The sequence below is a fragment of the Eublepharis macularius genome, chromosome 4, assembly GCF_028583425.1.
Source record: "Eublepharis macularius isolate TG4126 chromosome 4, MPM_Emac_v1.0, whole genome shotgun sequence".
NCBI lineage: Eukaryota > Metazoa > Chordata > Lepidosauria > Squamata > Eublepharidae > Eublepharis > Eublepharis macularius.
Genome location: NC_072793.1, coordinates 46,660,787 through 46,679,372, shown reverse-complemented (window position 1 = coordinate 46,679,372; position 18,586 = coordinate 46,660,787). Strand labels below are relative to the sequence as shown.

The 18,586-nt window shown below is 48.1% G+C and overlaps 1 protein-coding gene across 1 annotated transcript in view; it reads right to left on the bottom strand.

Annotated features, from left to right (window-relative positions):
• Positions 1-214: 214 nt before the first annotated feature.
• LOC129327443 (calmodulin-regulated spectrin-associated protein 3-like) overlaps positions 215-18,586 on the bottom strand; it is a 43,696-nt gene continuing 25,324 nt past the window's right edge. Inside the window, exons 5-17 of the mRNA XM_054976092.1 lie at positions 16,757-16,895; positions 16,470-16,609; positions 15,827-15,920; positions 14,532-14,583; positions 12,926-13,002; positions 12,138-12,210; positions 8,793-10,515; positions 7,667-7,803; positions 4,681-4,907; positions 4,358-4,454; positions 4,039-4,157; positions 3,544-3,662; positions 215-2,200 (exon numbers count right to left, since the gene is read on the bottom strand). Of these exons, the coding sequence (XP_054832067.1) occupies positions 1,898-2,200; positions 3,544-3,662; positions 4,039-4,157; positions 4,358-4,454; positions 4,681-4,907; positions 7,667-7,803; positions 8,793-10,515; positions 12,138-12,210; positions 12,926-13,002; positions 14,532-14,583; positions 15,827-15,920; positions 16,470-16,609; positions 16,757-16,895 (3,300 nt within the window). The 3' untranslated portion in view covers positions 215-1,897. The remainder of the gene's footprint in view (positions 2,201-3,543; positions 3,663-4,038; positions 4,158-4,357; positions 4,455-4,680; positions 4,908-7,666; positions 7,804-8,792; positions 10,516-12,137; positions 12,211-12,925; positions 13,003-14,531; positions 14,584-15,826; positions 15,921-16,469; positions 16,610-16,756; positions 16,896-18,586) is intronic.

Below are 18,586 nucleotides of genomic sequence, written 5' to 3'. Positions count from 1 at the left end.
CATCCAACTGTTGGGAGTGGTAAGCGATGCTATGACTTCTGTATACAGTGATAGAAAAGCATCGTTTTCTTGCTTGATCCAAGCAGTACCTACTAGACCATCACTACTATACTCAGACACCAGAGTAACCAGCAGTAAAAATTCCAGGAATAGGTCACTTTAGCAGAGATGTCGCATAATCAACATTTAAAAAAATACAGAAACACCCTGAGAGAGAAATGGCAGTTTGCCTGTTGTATTGAAAAAACATGTGAATTGCAGCTATTGGACTCTGCGCTTCTGCAGCTTTTCCATAGGCTTGAGATTTTTTTGTCTTCCTCCCCACCCCACAGTTCATTAGTGGACACAGTTGACCACAAGTGCATTCAGTGTTCATGATTAACCATTTGTGAAGGTACAAGTATGCCTGCTAAACAATGGTACAGTCACAGTCTTCTCTCTATAGCCCAAACTCACCAAAGTAATGACCAACAGAAAGCTCATTTAAGTTACTTTATTAAGCAGACAGGGCAAAGTCCCCAGCTGCTTTTTACAGCAACCCCCCAACCCTGCACTACACTGTACCCACCCAAAACACCTACTTGACATTCAGTCAGCAACAGGCAACCACAAGAGACCAGGAATAAGTTGCAACAATACAACTGGGCTGGGGACTTTGAGCTGAACAGCAGTGATTCTCTTTCCTACACCGTAAGAGCACCTGCTACTCCAGAAGAGCAGGAGGCAGACATGGGAAGGAGAAAGATACCCAAAGCAGTACTGGTGTGTGGGAGGGGGTGTAGTGGCACTAGGTGATCCCCTGACTGACAGGCCCTTGAAAACGTGTATCCTACATTCATTGCCTACTCATGGCTCAGGGCTGGGGATACAGCTCTGAGGGGCAGGTCAGTGAAAAGAAGAGACGTAGGAGAAATCTATTTTAGTGGCAGCTTAGTTCATGTTGCACAGAGGCCGGCTCTGTGACCAGAGCAACTACCAGCTTCCTGGTACTTAACAGAGGTGACCAGCTAAAACTTGTTCTGCCTCAACAAGAAACTGACGCCCTACTCCTATCCTGCCTCCCCCCACTACCCCCCATTACTGCTAAACAATTATTACAAGTAAATAGCCCTTTCCCCTTCACCAGAGCATCCTCATGAACAAGGAAGTAGACCAAAAAGTTGGCAAGAAGAAAAACATTTAAACAAGAGACCCCCCAAAGGGAAAAACATACAAACACACTCACTCCCCATACTCTGCTCTTCCCCCCATCATGCCAACCTCATATACAAATTTACCTTATCCCACTGTTCCAAATGCAATTTGATCCTTTTTTATATACAAATAATTGAAAAATCATTAAATAGCTCCAATATATATATATATGTATAGTATGTATAATATAAACAGGGGCTGCCCAGGCAATGAAAAACCCAGCACATGGCCAGGAAGGGCCTGAGCACCAATCCCCCAGGCAAGCAGGAGTCGGAAAAAGAGACCCTCATTGCTCCAGCTGTGGATTGACATTCAGATGGTGGTTGGAGGCAGATGGAGCATGCAGAGCCCAGATTCCAACCCCCAGGGCCCTAGATGTAGGGCAATGTCACTATGGCAACTTTGAGCCTCTAGCTTATCATGGGATTCGGCAGTTTCCAGAATATCCCCAACCACCCTCCCCTACAAAGCCAGTATCAGTCTCCTCAAGGCAGATACCAGAACTAGCACCCCCAAAGCCCCATTCAGCAGCTGGTTCTGATCCATCCAGAGTGAGCATTGATCCAGGACTAGATACACACTCCTACTTCTCAACCCCAACCTACTCAAGCCACCTATTACAGAAAGCTGCCTGCAAGGTCCCTAGCTCAGCTGGCAACCCAAAGTCCAGGCAGAGAGTTGACACGGAGCTTTTCAGTCTTAGTTATTTTGGTGTGCCTGGCTTCTTGGGTGTGCCAGGCTTCTTGGTCTGCCAGAGGTGGCCTTGGATGGTGAAGGCGTCAACACTCATGGACATGGTCTTGCTGGGAATCTGAGTGAAGCGCTTGCGATCAGAGCTGTACTTGTAGATGCCTTCAATCATGGGCATCGTGATGGTGCGAGGCCCGTAGCCCGCCAGACGTGTAAGCTCTTCTGTCTCCCCTGAAAGTGTGTAGAGTGCCCGGAACTGACAACTCGAGTCACGGAAGAGGATGAGGAAGTGGTTGGCTTTGCTCTTCTCAACTTCCTAAAATTGAAAAATGGAAAGGCGGGAATTCTTTTGGGCCATGCCTTAATGGAAAAAAAACTGTTTAAAACCAGGTTGTTCTACATTCTTAGAATTGCCCCACTACCACAAGCAAAGCTGGAAAAGCAACAGTCCCACACCCTGCTTGCCTTCCCTGCGATAGCAAGGGAGACCAATTGTGCAATCAATTGCCCATACCAGAAAGGGCTCTCCCATCATCTGGTATCAACCATCTCCCATCTCTCTCCTAGTGGTCTTCCTGAATTCTGTACACCTCAGCCCCAGTCAAAAGAAGCACAAAAACTTTTTATCACTTCACACAGTGATAAATCCCAGCGGCACAATGTGATGTCATGTTTTCAAGTATCCACGTTGTAAGGGTGGAAAGTTGAATCAGCACGTGAGTACAGCATCTTATCTTGCTGTACCATGCGAAAGCTAATGTCCACAACCCCGCCAGTCCAGCCACAGATAAAGCCAGCATTTTCCACTTCCAAATTTACACAGAGGAGACCCACAGGATAAGACCCCAGTGCACAGTTCAACCAGTTTAGGCACCAAAAGAATTGCGTGTTCAGGTCACACAAGAGTTACATAATTTTATCATGTTTTCAATGGTTCACTGCAGAACTTTGTCAAACTTTAATCAGGGGCTGATAGGTTGAAATTAAGGTATAACTAAGCAGAGAAATATGGGATAAGTGAGAGATGGGAACTATAGAGTTTACCCCATGAGATCTCTTTTGCTGCCTAACCATCATGAGCAAAAGACGACATGTTTCCAACTTATTCTTGACAAGCATGAGGGCTAGCACCTTTCCTGCTCTTTGTGGATCCTAAATTCTACCACTTGCCCGATACTGCCCATAAACTTTTACCCAGTTCTGCAAGGTAAGTCTTAATCCCAACACTGATACACACATGGCTGTTTCAACCCATGGCCAGGCCCCTAGGCTTGCAGGTATTTCCGGGCTCTCTCTGGCACTTCAATCTTTCACCCCACTGCAGCTGAAAGTCCAACCCTGGTCCGGCAGTATGTTAATATGACAATTTGTTTCACTTCAATAAGGAAGCAGCTAATCATTTTATTAATACAGATTATATAAGATAATCAATTAATTGTTATTTATGTGGAGGCATGGCTCTTAAAAAAAAGTGACAGGCCGCTAGTCCCCGCAGGGCTCCTAGGCTTCAACCTAGTCAGCCTTATGAATAATGCGGCCCTGGATACACTCAGCTACACACTATAGAGAAAGGCAGTTAACCAAATGAGATGCAATCATTGACTCTTCCATGGCCCATAGCAGTCAAGCCAGCCTCCCAGCCCTAGTCCAGTCTCTTACCTCTAGGATGCGGTTTTTCTGGGGCTCGTTGACTTTGCCAGCAAGGCAGCAATGTGATAGTGCATTGTGGATGATGTACTTATTGGATTTGGCACTGGGCTCCTTGTATAGCTTGGGCCCTGCAAATGCAGAGAGAAAGGAGAGATCAGCAATCAAAGTAATGCCCTCTCTAGAAAGTAAACAATGCCCAGCAATGACAGGTTGAGGGGTCTATAAATCCCCTAGCAAGGGAAGGGATTTGGAAATTCTTGGATGCATGCCTGGGGGGGGGGGTATTTTGGAATTTCCTGCATTTTGCAGGGGGTTGGACTAGATGACTCTAGAGTTCCCTTTCAACCCTGTGATTTTATGATTCTATGCTCAGACAGGTTGAAGTATCTGGCTTCACATGTGCCCTTGGAAAAGAAGGGCGAATTCAGTGGCACCACCCTCTGAAGAAACTGCAAAGGAAGCTAAAATACGTGAAATCAAAAAATAAGGCAGGAAGGGCTTTACCAGTGTATTCTGGGATGGAAGCAGGTGAGGAAGCAGTTGAGGCGTTCTCCCAGTCACGATCCCGGTTCTGGTTCGGCAAGAACCGGCTGGGGGACATTGGCCCAGAAGGAGATGCAGCTCTGGGAAAATGAGGAGACAAGGCCATAGCATCACAGAAGCCACTCTGTTTTCTTGGCGATTCTCCAGCCAGAATCTCCCAGCCACAGACCAAGCCCCAATCACCCAGACCAAATTGCTAGAGCCCCTGTGCTTAGACAGAGCCTTTCTGCTCTGGAACAGAAATTCCAGGAAAAACTATGGAGAAACAATGCATACTCACCTGGAAGATCTCTTGATGGACAGTGAATTAGCAGGGTCATTGGCCACGGTTGAGAGAGAGAGCGTAGACTGGGAGTACACCTTGCTCAGCTTGGAGCCTAGGAAGAACGAGCAAAGTAAGGGAGAGCCACACCCATCTGTATGAACATAAAGCTAGGACTGAAAGATGAACTTTCTCCAGAGCTATACCCACTCCGCTGCACAGCATCCTGCATTCTAATTCCTAGGCAGCTGGGCATTCCTATTTACATTCTTGCCGGCCTGCAGCAGATACAACTTCCTCTCCCTCCACAAGCCCTAGCCATGCAGCAGCACAGCTCTTACCAAGAAGTCCTTTAACAGGGCTGCGTGAAAGGGCAGAGTCATCACAGAAGACCGTCTTCGGCCTCCCCTTCTTTAGGGCACGCACGGTAGTGGGCTTGTGCCGCAACACCTTGTCCAGATCCTCCATCAGCTTGAGCTGTTGACGCCGCAGGTACTCCTGACGGGTGAAGTCCCCACGTCTTGGCCCCACTTCCTCCTCCTGCCGGGTACGTTCCTCTGCCTGCAGTCTAGGGAAACACCGACCCAGAAGAAAGAAAATAAATTCTGGGGATTAAAAGGGAACATCAATCGATTCCACCCAGACCAGGTTTTTTTTTTTTAATTAGCAAGAAGTTCACTGCATATCTTGTGCAGTTACTATGTAACTGCTATACTGTGCAATTAGGTTATGGCAGCAATTTTCCAACTGCATTCCAAAGGAATGTGGAATCCCTCAGAAGCTTTTCTGGTGTTCTTCCACAAGAATCGTCAGTAACGGCAGAAAAGCTTCCCTGAAAGATCGCTGGCTTCCTCAGAGCCTCTCTTTCCCTGAAATAGGAAGCTGGCAAGGAGTGTTGGGAGTGTTCCAAAAGGCTCAGCCAGTTCCCCAACTGAACCAAACATATGCTGTAGAATATACCCTAGAATCCTCACCATTGCACAGGGATCCCATGACTGACACACAGGCATTCCTCAGCAGACCATCTCAGGGTTTTCCCCAAATTCAGGATGTTTCATCACCACTGGGCTTTTTGTGCAATCTGTCACTGTATGTTAGGGCTTGGATCCCATGGAAGATTTCTACACACAGGATTTCTGTTTGCAGAAATCCCTGCCTCTCCCCTGCTGCTGCAGCCCACAATCCCCCACTGATCACTGCTCTGAGGGAAACAGGACAGGAACAGCGTGGCCGGTGTGTGTGTGAAAATCACCCACCCCTTTGTCTGCAGAAATCTGTGTGATCCAAGATGATTAGATCCAGTAGAGTAGAAGCCAGTCTCAATATTTTGTTCTGAATTGCAAGTTAAGTTAAAGCTTGCAACAAGTAGATGAGCTGGTAGTGAAAGCACATTTCTCTTACTGCGCACTCATTCTCAAGGTCAGAACAGACAATTCACAAAGAAACAGAAATCTTTATTTCATTTATACCCCTCCTTTCTCCAAAACAGGGACCCAGAGTGGGTTTATCTCCTCCTCCTCTCCTCCATTTTATTATCACAATAACTTTGTGAGGTAGGCTAGGCTGAGTACAAGCAACTGGTCCAAAATCACCCAGCAATCTTCCCTGGCAGAGTAGGGATTTGAATCTTGGTCTCATAGAGCCTTATCAGACACTCACCACTACACCACGCTAGCTCTCATCTTCTTGCCACACAGAAAACAGCCATGCCCAGTGTTTACCCAGTGCCTCCTTTGTGCTGGACATATTTGCTTATCCATTCCAAGCAATGGAGCTTGCATCGGAGAGACTCTTTGCAGACTGTTCCAAATTTTTAAACTACAAACAGATTTACAAAACGAGTATCCCAGTTCTCCAAACATTTGTGGCTTACGGCGCCTAGACTGCAGAAACAACTCAGCCCGGGGCAGGCCAAAGTGATTAGCAGAGTTCTCTGATTCAACTTCTTCTGCTGATTAGTAACCTATGGCAATAATGTGAGACTATAAAGGCTCTTAATGCAAATACCCTGCCCTGAAGCAACTCAGACAATAGAAACAAACTCTCTCTCTCTCTCTCTCTCTCTCTCTGCTCATCGTTTTAATCAGAGCTGAGTGAATCGGTTCTAAAGAATGCCCAAGTTATGCCTTAAGAAACGTCTCAAAATAAATGGAGCAGTTTCACATAATTTATTGCAGTTCTGATTTTTCAGTTTCGGATTCATTCAGTACTTTATACCTTTGCTATGGAACATAGAGAACAAAGGACCCCCTTCCAAACATCAGCACCACTTTCCCATGGGGCAATCCTACACAGTGACAATAAACATGCAAAGGCTGGAGCCAAGAGCGCAGGTCCTTTCCCACCCAACAATCAGCAGCCAGAAGGGAGGCAGCAACCAGATGAGAAAGGCTCTTGTGATTGGCCCCATCCACACCGTTCCATTCCTGGGAAGGTTAGGCCCAGGAAACGGGAATCTTCCTGTTCTGTATGGGGTTGTGCTCCCCCTAAAGGACTAGGTTCATAACTTGGGGGTGTAACTGGGCCCAGGCCTTCTATTAGATAAAAAGGTGGCAGTGGGGCCTGGGGGTGCTTTTCACTGGCTTCGGGCCCTCCTGGGCAAAAAAGATCTTTCCACTGAGGTGCATTCTCTGGTAAAATCTAAGTTAGATTACTGCAGTGAGCTCTATGTGGGGCAGTCTTTGAATACTGTCCAAGAACTACAGTTAGTATAGAATGCTGCAGCCAGAATGCTGGCTGGAGTGGGTTGTACGGACCGTATCACTCCAGTGTTGTTACATCTATATTGGTTCTCAATCAACTTCTGTGTCCAAAACAAGGTGCTGACATTGTCTTTTAAAGCCCTACATGGCTTGGGGTCATCCGGAAGGATTTCCTTCTCCCATATGAAGCTACCCACCCACTTTGGTCTTCTTCAGAGGCCCTGCTTGGCAACATGAGAGCAGACCTTCTCAATCTTAATCCCTAAACTTTAGAACTTCCTTCCCAGGGAGATTTGCTAGTCTCTCTCTCTCAATCATTATCTTCTCCAACCATGAAGACTTCTTTGTCCTGTTCAGTGTACCTCCAGTAACTCTTATCGGCCCTCCTCCCTGGTTGTGTTGAGTCTGTATGCTGTGCTTTTATTAAAGTTTAAATAAACCAAATGCTGGTTTAATGTTTTGATGCTCACTACCTTGGAAGCCCTATTTGGGTGGGAAAGTGGCATAGAAATGTAATAATAAGTAAGACTGCATCACAACAAAACAGCTTCTCACACAACAGGGTGTGTGCACGTGGGGGCCAAAAACAAGGAGGCCGCTGCGTCCCACTCCTATCCTCCCTCACCTGGCCTCCTCTTTCTTCTGCTCCTTCTCAGCCTCCTGCCACTGCTTCCTGCGCCGCGCCTCCTCATTGCGCCTCTGCTGCCTCTCTAGGAGGGTGGCACGCTTCTGTGCCATCTCTTCCTCGGCTTTCTCTTCATCCTGCACAAATACAACAAGATAGTAATAGATGAGGGTTCCCTAAGGGATGCAACAATGCTCCTAGCTTCCAACAAGGCATGCGCACAAACACGAACAGGCAGAACCCAGGCTTTCCTTTTCCTACACTCCCTTGGACTGAAGCTAGCTTGTCATCCCCTCTGAAAATGCCTCATGTTTGAGCCTTGCATAGGACACTGTCTAGTTCTACTCCTTACTTCACCTCTGCTCTACCTGTTCTTGTTCACAGTGTATGTTTATTATTTGTACAATCCTGCCAGCTATCAATTTTGACCAAAATGGGGTTCACATCCTCTGCAAAAGATAGGACCAGGACCCTAATTATAAGAGATGAACTTCACAAGTGTTTTACTGATGTCTGGGGACAAAGGATTATGTCTCACAATTAGATTAAGACGAAAGCTCAGGAATCTCTGCCTAGGATTCCTGCTCCAACTCCTAAGCTCCCCTGGCAGAGATCAGCATGAACATGATCTACATTCCTGGGATCTCTAATCCAAGTCTGAACTGTTGCTCCAGAGCTCACTTACGCACGTTACCAGTCTCAGTGCCAGCACAGGATGCCGCAGAGACTTGCATCTCCACTCGACAGCAGCAGCTTCTGAAACAATTCAATCTTACTTGCAGCAAAGAACCTAGAGTATCTGAAATGTGACTCTTCCTGATCTGAGTGTCTCAAAGGGGGATTTAAATTTTAAGAGGCACATGTGCATGCACACATACAAATAATCTTCCTTAAAAAACTGCTGTATCATCTGTAAGCTATTAGTACTTGTAGACTCAGGAATATATTGATGGATTCCAAGGGGGTAGAGCCGACACAATGCATCATACTCCCAGCACCTTGAATCAATCAGCAAGAGCTCAGATCGGCATGGCAGTTATCCTGTTTCATTTAACTACTGGCTGATTCAAGGGAGAACACTGAAGATTCTAGTAGCTCAGCAGTAACCCAGGGGTTAGGTTCCCACCTTGAAAAAGAAGCCCAGGCCAGCCCGAGGCTCAGCATCCAGTGCCTCAGTAATGGATTCCTCCAGCGAATCATCACCATCCACATCTTCATCCTCCCCCTTCAGGCTCGACAAAGGGATTTCAATCAGGCTACTCCGCCGGTCACTTGGTGAGGAAACATCACTGGTGCCATCACCTGAGACACGGCCACTGCCCCCTTGTGGAGGCACAGAAGCCACAGGTCTCAAGTTGCCCTGGGCTTCTGCTTCCGGCACGGGCAGCTCCTCATCCTCGGCAAAGTGGATGGAGGAACGGGTCTGCATAGGCACCTGGCTTGGTGAGAACTTGCGAAGGTGTGGAAGGTTGTCCACATTGTGAGGGGGCGTCAGAACACGTGTTAGGGGTGGCAGTTTTAGCTCAACTGGCCGTGTGTGTTTGGGGCTCTTTGGAGGAGCTGGGGCCGGAGACTTCTTAGGAGTGGGCTGAGGTGACCGAGACTTGCGGGAGGGGGACGGCGAAGGCGAAGGTGAGGACAGCTCCAGCGAAGAGCGTGTAGGAGCCCCATCTCGGCTGGTCCTTGGGGCGGGGATCACCCAGGCTTGCGCACTGGGTTTCTTCTCCTGCATGAGGCGCTGCTGCTGTTCACTGAGGCGCTGCATGTCCAGTTGCAGCGAACTCAGAGCAGTGTTCAGCTTGGCCACTGCCCGGTTGTAGTCGCCTAGGTTTTCATCGAGTGCTCCCTTGGTGATATCTGGGGAGAAGGTCACCTGCTTGTTATCCAGACGAGCACGGGAACTTCCAGCCTCGTCCTCAGCCTCCAGTTGGGCAAGCCGTTCCTCCAGACCAAGCCGACCATCCTCAGACTGAGACTGGGACTCAGGCGCCTTCTGTAGCTGCAGGAAGGCACTCTTGCCCAAGCGCTGGCGGTGCCGGGCAAAGATGGCTTCAATGCGTTTCTTCTGGGCCTCTATGGCACGCCGCTTCTCTTCCAGCCTGGCTCCCAACTGGCTCATCTCTGAACTGAGGGCAGGACTCTGGGCAGGGCTTTCTTCGGGTGGCACAGGCCCAGCCTCTGAGCCCTCAGAGCTGATGCCACTGGATTTGCTGTCTGTGGCTGCCAACTTCTTCTTGCGTTCTGCAAAACTGGTCATGCGCACACCAGAAGTGGAGGAAGCAGTGCTGTCAGGCTGCGAGCTTAACGAGCTCACGCATGAGGTGGAATCATCCGGGCCACCCGCTGGCCGGGACGGCTCCTCTGCATCAGAGTCCAGGCTACCATCCTGGGCTGGCTCTGCGCCATTGGGAGGCCCATTGTGGCAGCGGTAAACTGCAGACACGGGTGCCTTTTCTGGGACGGAGGCTTTGGGTGGCTCTGGAGAGTGCAGGTAGAAGCCATCAGGTGCCCCCTCGGGGAGCAGCCGCTCACTACTGTGAATAATCTGCAGTGCCTCCTCAATGGTGGGCAGGTCAGAGTAGCCATCGCACACTCCGTTCTCCACAGCCAGGCTCTCTTGACCCTTGCGCCCTGCTCCATGAAGCGACGGCGTCACTAACCCATTAGGGGCCTCAGCCACATCACTGGATCGTGGGCGGGGGGAACGTGGCAAAGAGGAATACAGGGCAGGTGCCAGACTGTCAGAGCTAACTGAGCGGAGGAGGCCCACTGGGTTGCCCATCACAATATCCACATCGCTGTCCAGACCGAAGGGGATGCTGAATGAGACGGCTTGGGACAATGGGTGGCTAAGAAAAAGAAAGAGCAGATTAGGAAGGATCTTAAAAACCTGAACAACTGGAATATCCTAGGTCCACCTCCCACCCAATCCAACTTGTGGCCTCTTATCACCTCCCTCCCTAGAGGTGTAGGAGCCCCAGAAAAAAAGCAGGCAAAATTCTGGGAAATATTTTTCCAAGCATTTTTTAAAACAAAATTCTGATAGAAAAGCACTGAAAAGAAACTCTTATGAAATATTTTCTATTTTAGAATGAGTACAATTCCTCTCAGGGCAACGTTTTTCATATGCAAAATGTACAGCATGAAAAAGTCTGAGGGCTTTTTCATTTCTTCCAGTGGAAAATTGAGCGCTGAAAAAACCCTCTTATACTGTAGAGATACACAATATTTTCAAGGAAAGAAACTTCTGCATATAATTCAATTTCCCCCAATTTTTTCATTTTTGTGCTCCCACCCCCAACCAAACATGGTTTCAAAATTGTTGGAAAATTTTCATCTCTACTCCTCCCTCCAAACTGTACATCCAGATGTAGAGCTAAAGAGGAGCATGGGATAAACCCTCCCCCCCATCTCTCTCTCTCACACACACATCTTCTCCTTGACCAGAGCCTGAATTCTATGATTAGAAATTAGTATTTAAACCCCAAATTCTGCATCCTGAGAATTTCGTTTGTATGTTTCTAGCTCTTGGGATGTGACTAGAGGCACAAGCAGAACTTCCTGAAGTCTCCACAGCCTCCACAGTGGAATGAGGTCAGGGATAGGGCTGACCAGGTGTCTGGTGACCAGTGGAACAGCTTCAGAGATCTGCTTAGTGCTTTGCAGCCTAACATGGCTCACAGCAGTGGCATAAATGCAAAATAAGTTTGGCTAAATTTGTGTAATTTAAAAGGTTACAATATTCAGCTTCTATAAGCACAACATTTTAATCATTCACATAAATTAATTATTCCCCTCTCAAGGTAAGAACAATCTGAGGTAGGAAGAGCTTTCATTCGATAGCTGGAACCACAACCATGGTTAAGATCCAGGAGTTAGCTGTGTTAGTCTGTAGTTGCAAAATAGTAAAAAATCCATGTATCTGATGAAGAGCATGCATCTAACGAAGAGAGCCATGGTCCTCAAAAGCTTATGCCGCAATAAAGTTGGTTAGTCTTAAAGATGCTACTGAACTTTTTACTGTTTTGCAACTGTGGTTAAGGATTTCCTCTGTGTGTGTGTTCTAGACTGTATAATAGAAGAAGTCTCACTGGGTTTCTTGAGCATATTTAATTGGTATTTTATCACATCCATGTCATTTTCCTCACTTCGGGTAACATGACTGACTTAGGGTACTTTTCCCACAGATTACTCGCATTCAGTCTCATTCAGCAGACTTGCCGAGCAGTGCTTCTTGGCTTAACGTGGCTAGGAATAAAACCATTGCTTTTTGAAGTACAGTTGCACGCTTGTTGCCCTTCCACTCGGGTCCTAACTAAACGCTTACCAACATCCTAAGCACCCCCTTCAATTCATCCGTGCCTCTTTGGCCTCTACCATCCCTGGCTCTCGACTTAAGCGGCTCCTGTGTATTCAAGCCTTCCAAGACTACCATCTCTATCATCTCAAGGTGTCTCCACTTCCCTCTCACCTGAGCTGCTTCTTGCTCCATGATTTACCAAAGCCTTCTACATGGGACATAGATGTAGAGTGGTGCAGGGAACCTAAGGAGACAAAGAGAAAAGTTACCACCAAAGGGTGGCCCGGTGGCAACAGCATTCTAGGCATCAGTGGGGCTGGCTGAGGAAATACCTCTCTGGGGGGCACGGAAAACATAACCCTCAGGGTTAAATCCCGGTAAGGAAAATGCCTGTGAAAAATGGACCATCACTATACAGGATAATTTAGTAAGATTTCCCCCTCAGAAAAGCCGGTATTTGGAAGCAAAACACTTAGTGTTTCTGCATGAGTATGCAAAGATCATGAGATAAAGCTTTGATCCCTATTAATTGCTCAGATTATGACAACAGCCATCTTTGGAGGTTGGATTTTGATTAAGATTTATTTTCTCATGATTAATCTTTTCAATGAAGACCAATTTAATGGTGCCGTGCCCTTTAAACGTTCAACAGAAACCACCCTGGTTCACGCCAACTAACAGCACAATCTGAAGACTCTTCTGTAACAGACTTACAGGAGCCTTATAACCCCTGAAAAATGAGCAGCACTTCCTCAAGGACAACCGGAGAGGTAAAAGACCACAACAATAAGCCCTTAAGCAGGTCTGGTCACCAAAGATATTTGCAGTCATCACATCAATGGCCACAAAGGACTCCCAAGAGGCTTATGGTTAGTTTAACCTTGTGACCCAACAGAATTAATGGACTTCTCATTTCCCCAGCATGGGGTAGGCAAGGAGGAGAAAGCAGAGTTTCTTACCTAAGGAACCACAGAGTGGGGACTGTGCCTGCCCTCCAGGCAGCAGTGGGTGGCGGAAACTGAACACGGGAGAGCTGCTAGTAGAACAGAAGGGACAAGGAGGAATTAAATCAGAACAGGGACATTCTTCCAAAGGGGAAGCTAGACATGAGGAAGGTGGCCAAGGAGAGCTGGTTTGCAATGGTGACCCTAAAGGGCTCCCAAATTTCAGCTAGGGCAGGCAGGTTTGACAGAAACTCAAGGAGGAATTTACACAACTCTGGAATCACTGCATTACGTTATATGTGCAACTTGCATACAGTGCAAAATGCCACTCTGTCCGTTCATGTTTAGATTTCTGCAAATGGAGTGAACACGCATTCATAGACATGCAGGAACAAGTTTGTTTAATTTGCTGCCTAGAGGCATTCCCATAGCTTAAGAATGGGAGGAGATCTCCACTTACCTGAAGATCAGAGGCTTTCCCTATTCCCCAAGAAGAACTGCAATTTCTACTGGCCTGGAGCAATTAGAAGACAACTATCCCAGCCAGAAGAAAGCTTCTCTTTACCAGGCATAATTCACGCCAAGTAAGTCACAGAGGCTCCCTTGATCATCCACTAACAGCTGGATCAGGAAAGGGAGCATTTCTCTTCCCGCATGAGCTCGAGCAGGCCTGAACTTCCTCCCTGGAGTGCAAAGAGCCACCTCCCCGCCCCCCTTACCGGCAGCCTGAAACCTAAAGAGGCAATGACCCACCATAAGGCACAAGACGTTTTCCCCACCCTAATTGCTTGAATAATTTCTTGTAGATCAAGTTTCTCCAAGTAGCATCTAATATGTTAAGAGGCCTTTGGGCAAGCCACAGCAGCAAAGTCAATCCTCGGAAACTGGGGTTCCCCCGTAAGAAGAGGCGGCAACCAAATGCTGAGGCTCCCAGGATCTCTGAGAGCAGGAACCCTCGCGTCAACCGCACAGGGCTAGTACACTCAGCGCCCTGCAACCACAGCGTTGCTTATACTTAAAGCCACGTCCCACTCAGACTTCCTAGGGTGAACTAAGATTTTGGGGCACTCCCGAGGAGGAACAGTTATACCGCCAGAAGCTCCTATTTGAAGCCCACAAGGCTGTTTAGTTTTGTCTCCACCCTCTGTCAATGTTGAGGCTCCTGGACAGGTTGTTATCTGGACAGTGTCCCATCTAAGCATTCCCTACAGCACTGATTCCCAAATGACAGACCTATTTTTAAATCCCGAGGTGTGGTTTACCAGGCTGCCAGCCGCTGATGCTGGTGACGATACAAGCCAGGCTAAGAAACTTTCACTTCACAGTCAGGAGCTAAAAGTTTCTCGACAAGGCAAGTTCTGCCAGGGGCTCCCTTTATGGGAAGGTTAAGGTAAGAGTCCTGCAGAAGAGGACCTATTAGGGAGCCATCGTCCCTTCTCTGAAGCTCTATGAGCCCTGCTGTAACATTGGGTTGAGTCTCCCATTTAAAAATACCTCCCACCTGGTTTACTAAAACACAGACCCCACGTCTCAATCCCAGCACTGACAATACAGGGACAGCCAGAAGGGGGCTCAACGTGGCACTAAGCAGTGGTGGAAGTACAAAGAGAAGCTCACTTACCTGTTGTTGTTCCCACTGTTTGGCGTCAAAGAGTCATTCACTCCAGGGGAATCTGGAAGAGACGCAGCTACTTTAATAAGCAAGTAGGGAGGGGAAAGAGCAGGGCTAGAGATTAAGTCAACAGAAGGTCAGGAGAGGGTGGGAATGCCAACCACGTGTACCGAGGTGCAAGACAGAAACCTGCTCAGATCTCAACTCACACAGGAGGCCATTGTTCCAGTACTAGGACATGCCAAGTCCCAACTGACTCCACTGCAGCTCCACTTACTCAGTGGGGCCCCAATTTGGGGAAGAGAAGAAGCACACTGACTACGATGGACTACAAAGTACAAAACCCTAACACAGCAGGCGGAATGGGTGTGTGTTATACGCAGTCTATGCTGTACAGCATAGACTACTTGAGCGTTACTGTCTAGACATCAAATGTTGCTGTTTGGTATACAGAATATATTGAGAAAATGACCTATTCATGAAACAAAACCACAAAATATACCTAGATAAGCAATGTGATTTATGCATGCAATATATGGGAAAAGGCAATATGAGAACAATTTACATCCTATGAAAGAATCCACAAAATGACTTCACAGTCGTAAGGGGAAAGGAAATACAAGTGTGTTTGCTCAGTTAATCAGCTGAAAGGGACTATTGTTAGGTGCAAAGAAAAACAGGTCACTTGTATTTGGTTTATGCCTCCTACATTTTGTGGCCTCTGCCAAACATACACCTGTTAAAGGAAGTGGCTCCTAGGTGTTGATCATACAGTCCAGAACCCTTCAGGAGCTGAAGGTGATTCTTTGTGAGGCCTGGCATTTTTTCTTAAAAGTTCTGAAAACCTCAGCTTTTCTCTGTGTGTGGATCTCAGTGTTGCAAAAAACCAAAAAAAACAATGCAGCTAGTCACAATGACACCAAGAATCTAGGTGCAACTGCAATCAAGACATCTTTGGGCTCCTTTCTTTCTCCATGGCACCCAACCTTCTTTCCTCCAGAATCCAAACACTGTAAAAATCCAATTCTCAGACTCAGAAGTACATAAAGTAAAGTAAGCCCACTTTGCTACATTATCACTAGGTGTATTCTCACTGTATTGGGAACTCCTGGTGGACAATATGCCAACCCCTCTGCATAAGGGCAATGTAAACGTGGTCTCTACCTTGTAATGCTTACTGCAGGACAGTAAGCACAAGGTACCCATGCAAACCTGGGCATTCATGTTCTCCCTCAAATAACTGCTCACCAAGCTACGTGCAAGCACTCGTTTGCAAGGGCACCAAGCACTTGCCACCTTCTTACCTTGGAGACTGGACAGCTCCTTGGGGCGCACAAATTCTGGCTTGAGCACCTCAAAGCACAAGAACAGTTCTGCCAGAAATACCCCAACGTTTACCTGGGGAAGCAGAGCAGTTAATGAGTGAAGCACTCTGAAGAGGGGGCACCCAAGACCTGAAACTTCTACTTTCTTGAACAGAGTTGGGGGCAGGAGGAGTTTTCATCTCTATCAACTGCAAAACCTGAAGCAGAGCTCTCCCAGGCTGCAGCCAGAGCCCAGGAGGAGAATTCCTTCCTAATGCCTGAACTTCTTCCCTCTCCCCCTGCCAGCAGCATTCTGCCCTCCACCACAGAAGAGCCCCTTTGTCCCTGCAAGATCCAGCCCCAATTAGTGTGGCTGGAGGCCCCAGCCAAGGCTCATTAGGGCCAAGGCAGGCTGTGCAGTCATACTGGCTGCTAATCTCCACTAGTTCCACTTGAATAGCCACAAGAAACATGGGACCAGACTTTCCACCCCAAGGCTGCAGTCCACTCTTTCCAAGCAGCCACTCTCCCCTGAAGCCACGTAGGCCTCCTTACTGCAGCCAGGCTACCAATATTCCCCTCCAGTGACAGACCCTGCCTGGCCAAACATGCTTCCTGCTGCTCCCTCAAGTCCAAAACTCACCCTCAGGGCAGGCGGCATGTACAGAAGGTCCTCCAACGACAGGAAACAGCAGCCCCCCAAGTAGTCCGAAGAGAAGCCTTGGATCAGCTGCAGGTTATACAGGCTGTCTGCCACTGACATGGTCTCCTTCAGGCACACGTCTACCAAGCAGGGGAAGTACACAATGGCAAATTAGCACAGGGGTCACCCACTCACAGAGACCTGCAACCTCAAAAGGGCTGCCTTACCCCCTAGATGCCAAGCCCTCAACCAGCAGTTGCCCACAATACAAGCAGCCTCAGGCTCACCCTCCAGGCGAAGAAGCTGAGGGCAGTAGTAATGTATAGTGGCAGCAATAGCACCGCCATTGGCCAGATCCTTCAGGCCCGTGATGGCAGGGAAACAGGGAGTCTGCTTGGGCAGTGCCTTATCCTTCCGATAGCGGATCTGGGTAGAAAAGAGATACAGGAAGAATTCATTATATAGTCAGAAGCTAGCCCTATATATGGGGCCACCCTGGAAGCTGCAACCGTGCCCTTGCTACCCGGGGCTCCCAACCTTAAGCATCTCTGCCCATGCTGCTCCCACCTTTCCATGCAGCAGCCCTCACAAACTCTCCTCAGGGTTGGACACCCAATGGGTTAGTTAAGGACCAGGCGACATCAGGCCCATTGGCCCAACCAAAAACAACAACAAAAGTGTGCACACAATAGGCTACTTCCCACCCCCACCCAGATACCAAAAGCAGTGGGCATGCTGGGAGGGACAAGGGCATAAAGCAGGGAAGAAGGGACAAGCGAGAACTTTGGCAAGAGTCATTTAAAGGCAGCTTAGGAGAAAAGTAGGAAGGAGGGAGGTGAAGGAAGCAGCCATTAGAGAGGAATAGAAAAGGAGACACCCTCCCTTCTATAGAAGCTCTGGATCACCCTGCAGAACAAGAGCTCTCTCCCCACCTCACCAGTTGCCGTAGGGAGGGGCTCTGGTCCCACACCCAAATCCGTGGTCTAGATCACCACTAGAGTTATGGGGAGTGCTAACTGGGGCATTCTGCACTACAGCGGAGAGAAGAGCAGTCTGTCGATTTCCCCTTCTGTTGAACTATCACAGGTGATCAATTTCCCACTCCAAACATGCTTGTCCTCACCCCAGGACACAGCAGACAAGACAACAAAGCAGCCCCCACACCAGAGAGACACACAGAGCAGGGCAGGCCGTGCGTCAACAGGGCAAGAGGAGGAAGGGACAGGTGCACAAACAGACAAACACAGACACCCAGCAGGCCAGCAAAAAGAAAAAAAAGAGAGAGGCAGATAGTTAAGTGGGGCACCCCTATTCCTGCTGCAATGAGCTGGATGGTGGATCAGGTGGAAAGGGTTACATCTCTGCTCTGCATGGAAGAGTTGGCCAGACACAATAAGCACTGCAGACTACTTCCCAGATGACCACAGAACCAGGAACTCACAGAAAAAGCCTCCCCACACACTAAACTTAGTGACAACTTTGGGGGAGGGAGGCCCCAAACAAACACAAAGGGGTGGGGGGGGGGGGAGAATCACCTAACTGTGGGGATTGAAGCAGGTCAGCTCCAGTCCAGCCGTGTCCTTCATGATGAAAATGCCCTTAATCCTTAATTCCCTCACCACCTTCTACCTTTTAATTTTAAAGGGAAATGAGGATAGATGCCCAGTCCTCAAATAATCCTAGGACACAGGGTGCCAAATAAAAGGAGAAATGCAGTCTTAAATTTGCTCTGAGGTCTGAAAAAGGAGGCTACTGATCATTTGTGTGTAGATGACTGCAGCAGAAGGGCAAAAGATAGCTAACTTCTCAGAGATAATGTGGGCATATGGCAGATCTCTTGCACCTGTGACAGAGAACCAGTGTGAACTTATTACAGTGCTGGACTAGGATCTAGGAGACCAAGGTCTGAACGCCCACTCACACACACACTGTCCCTAACCTACCTCGCAGGGTTGTTGTGAGGATAGCAGGGAGGAGAGAAGAACTATGTACACAATTTGGAAAGAAGGGGAGGGGTAAATAAACTGCTTCTGAAGGCAGCTGCTGGTTGCTGTGAACATGTGGGAAAGCCCCTGTGACATCTCCAGGAGGCTCCCCTCCTAAAGCCATAAGCACGT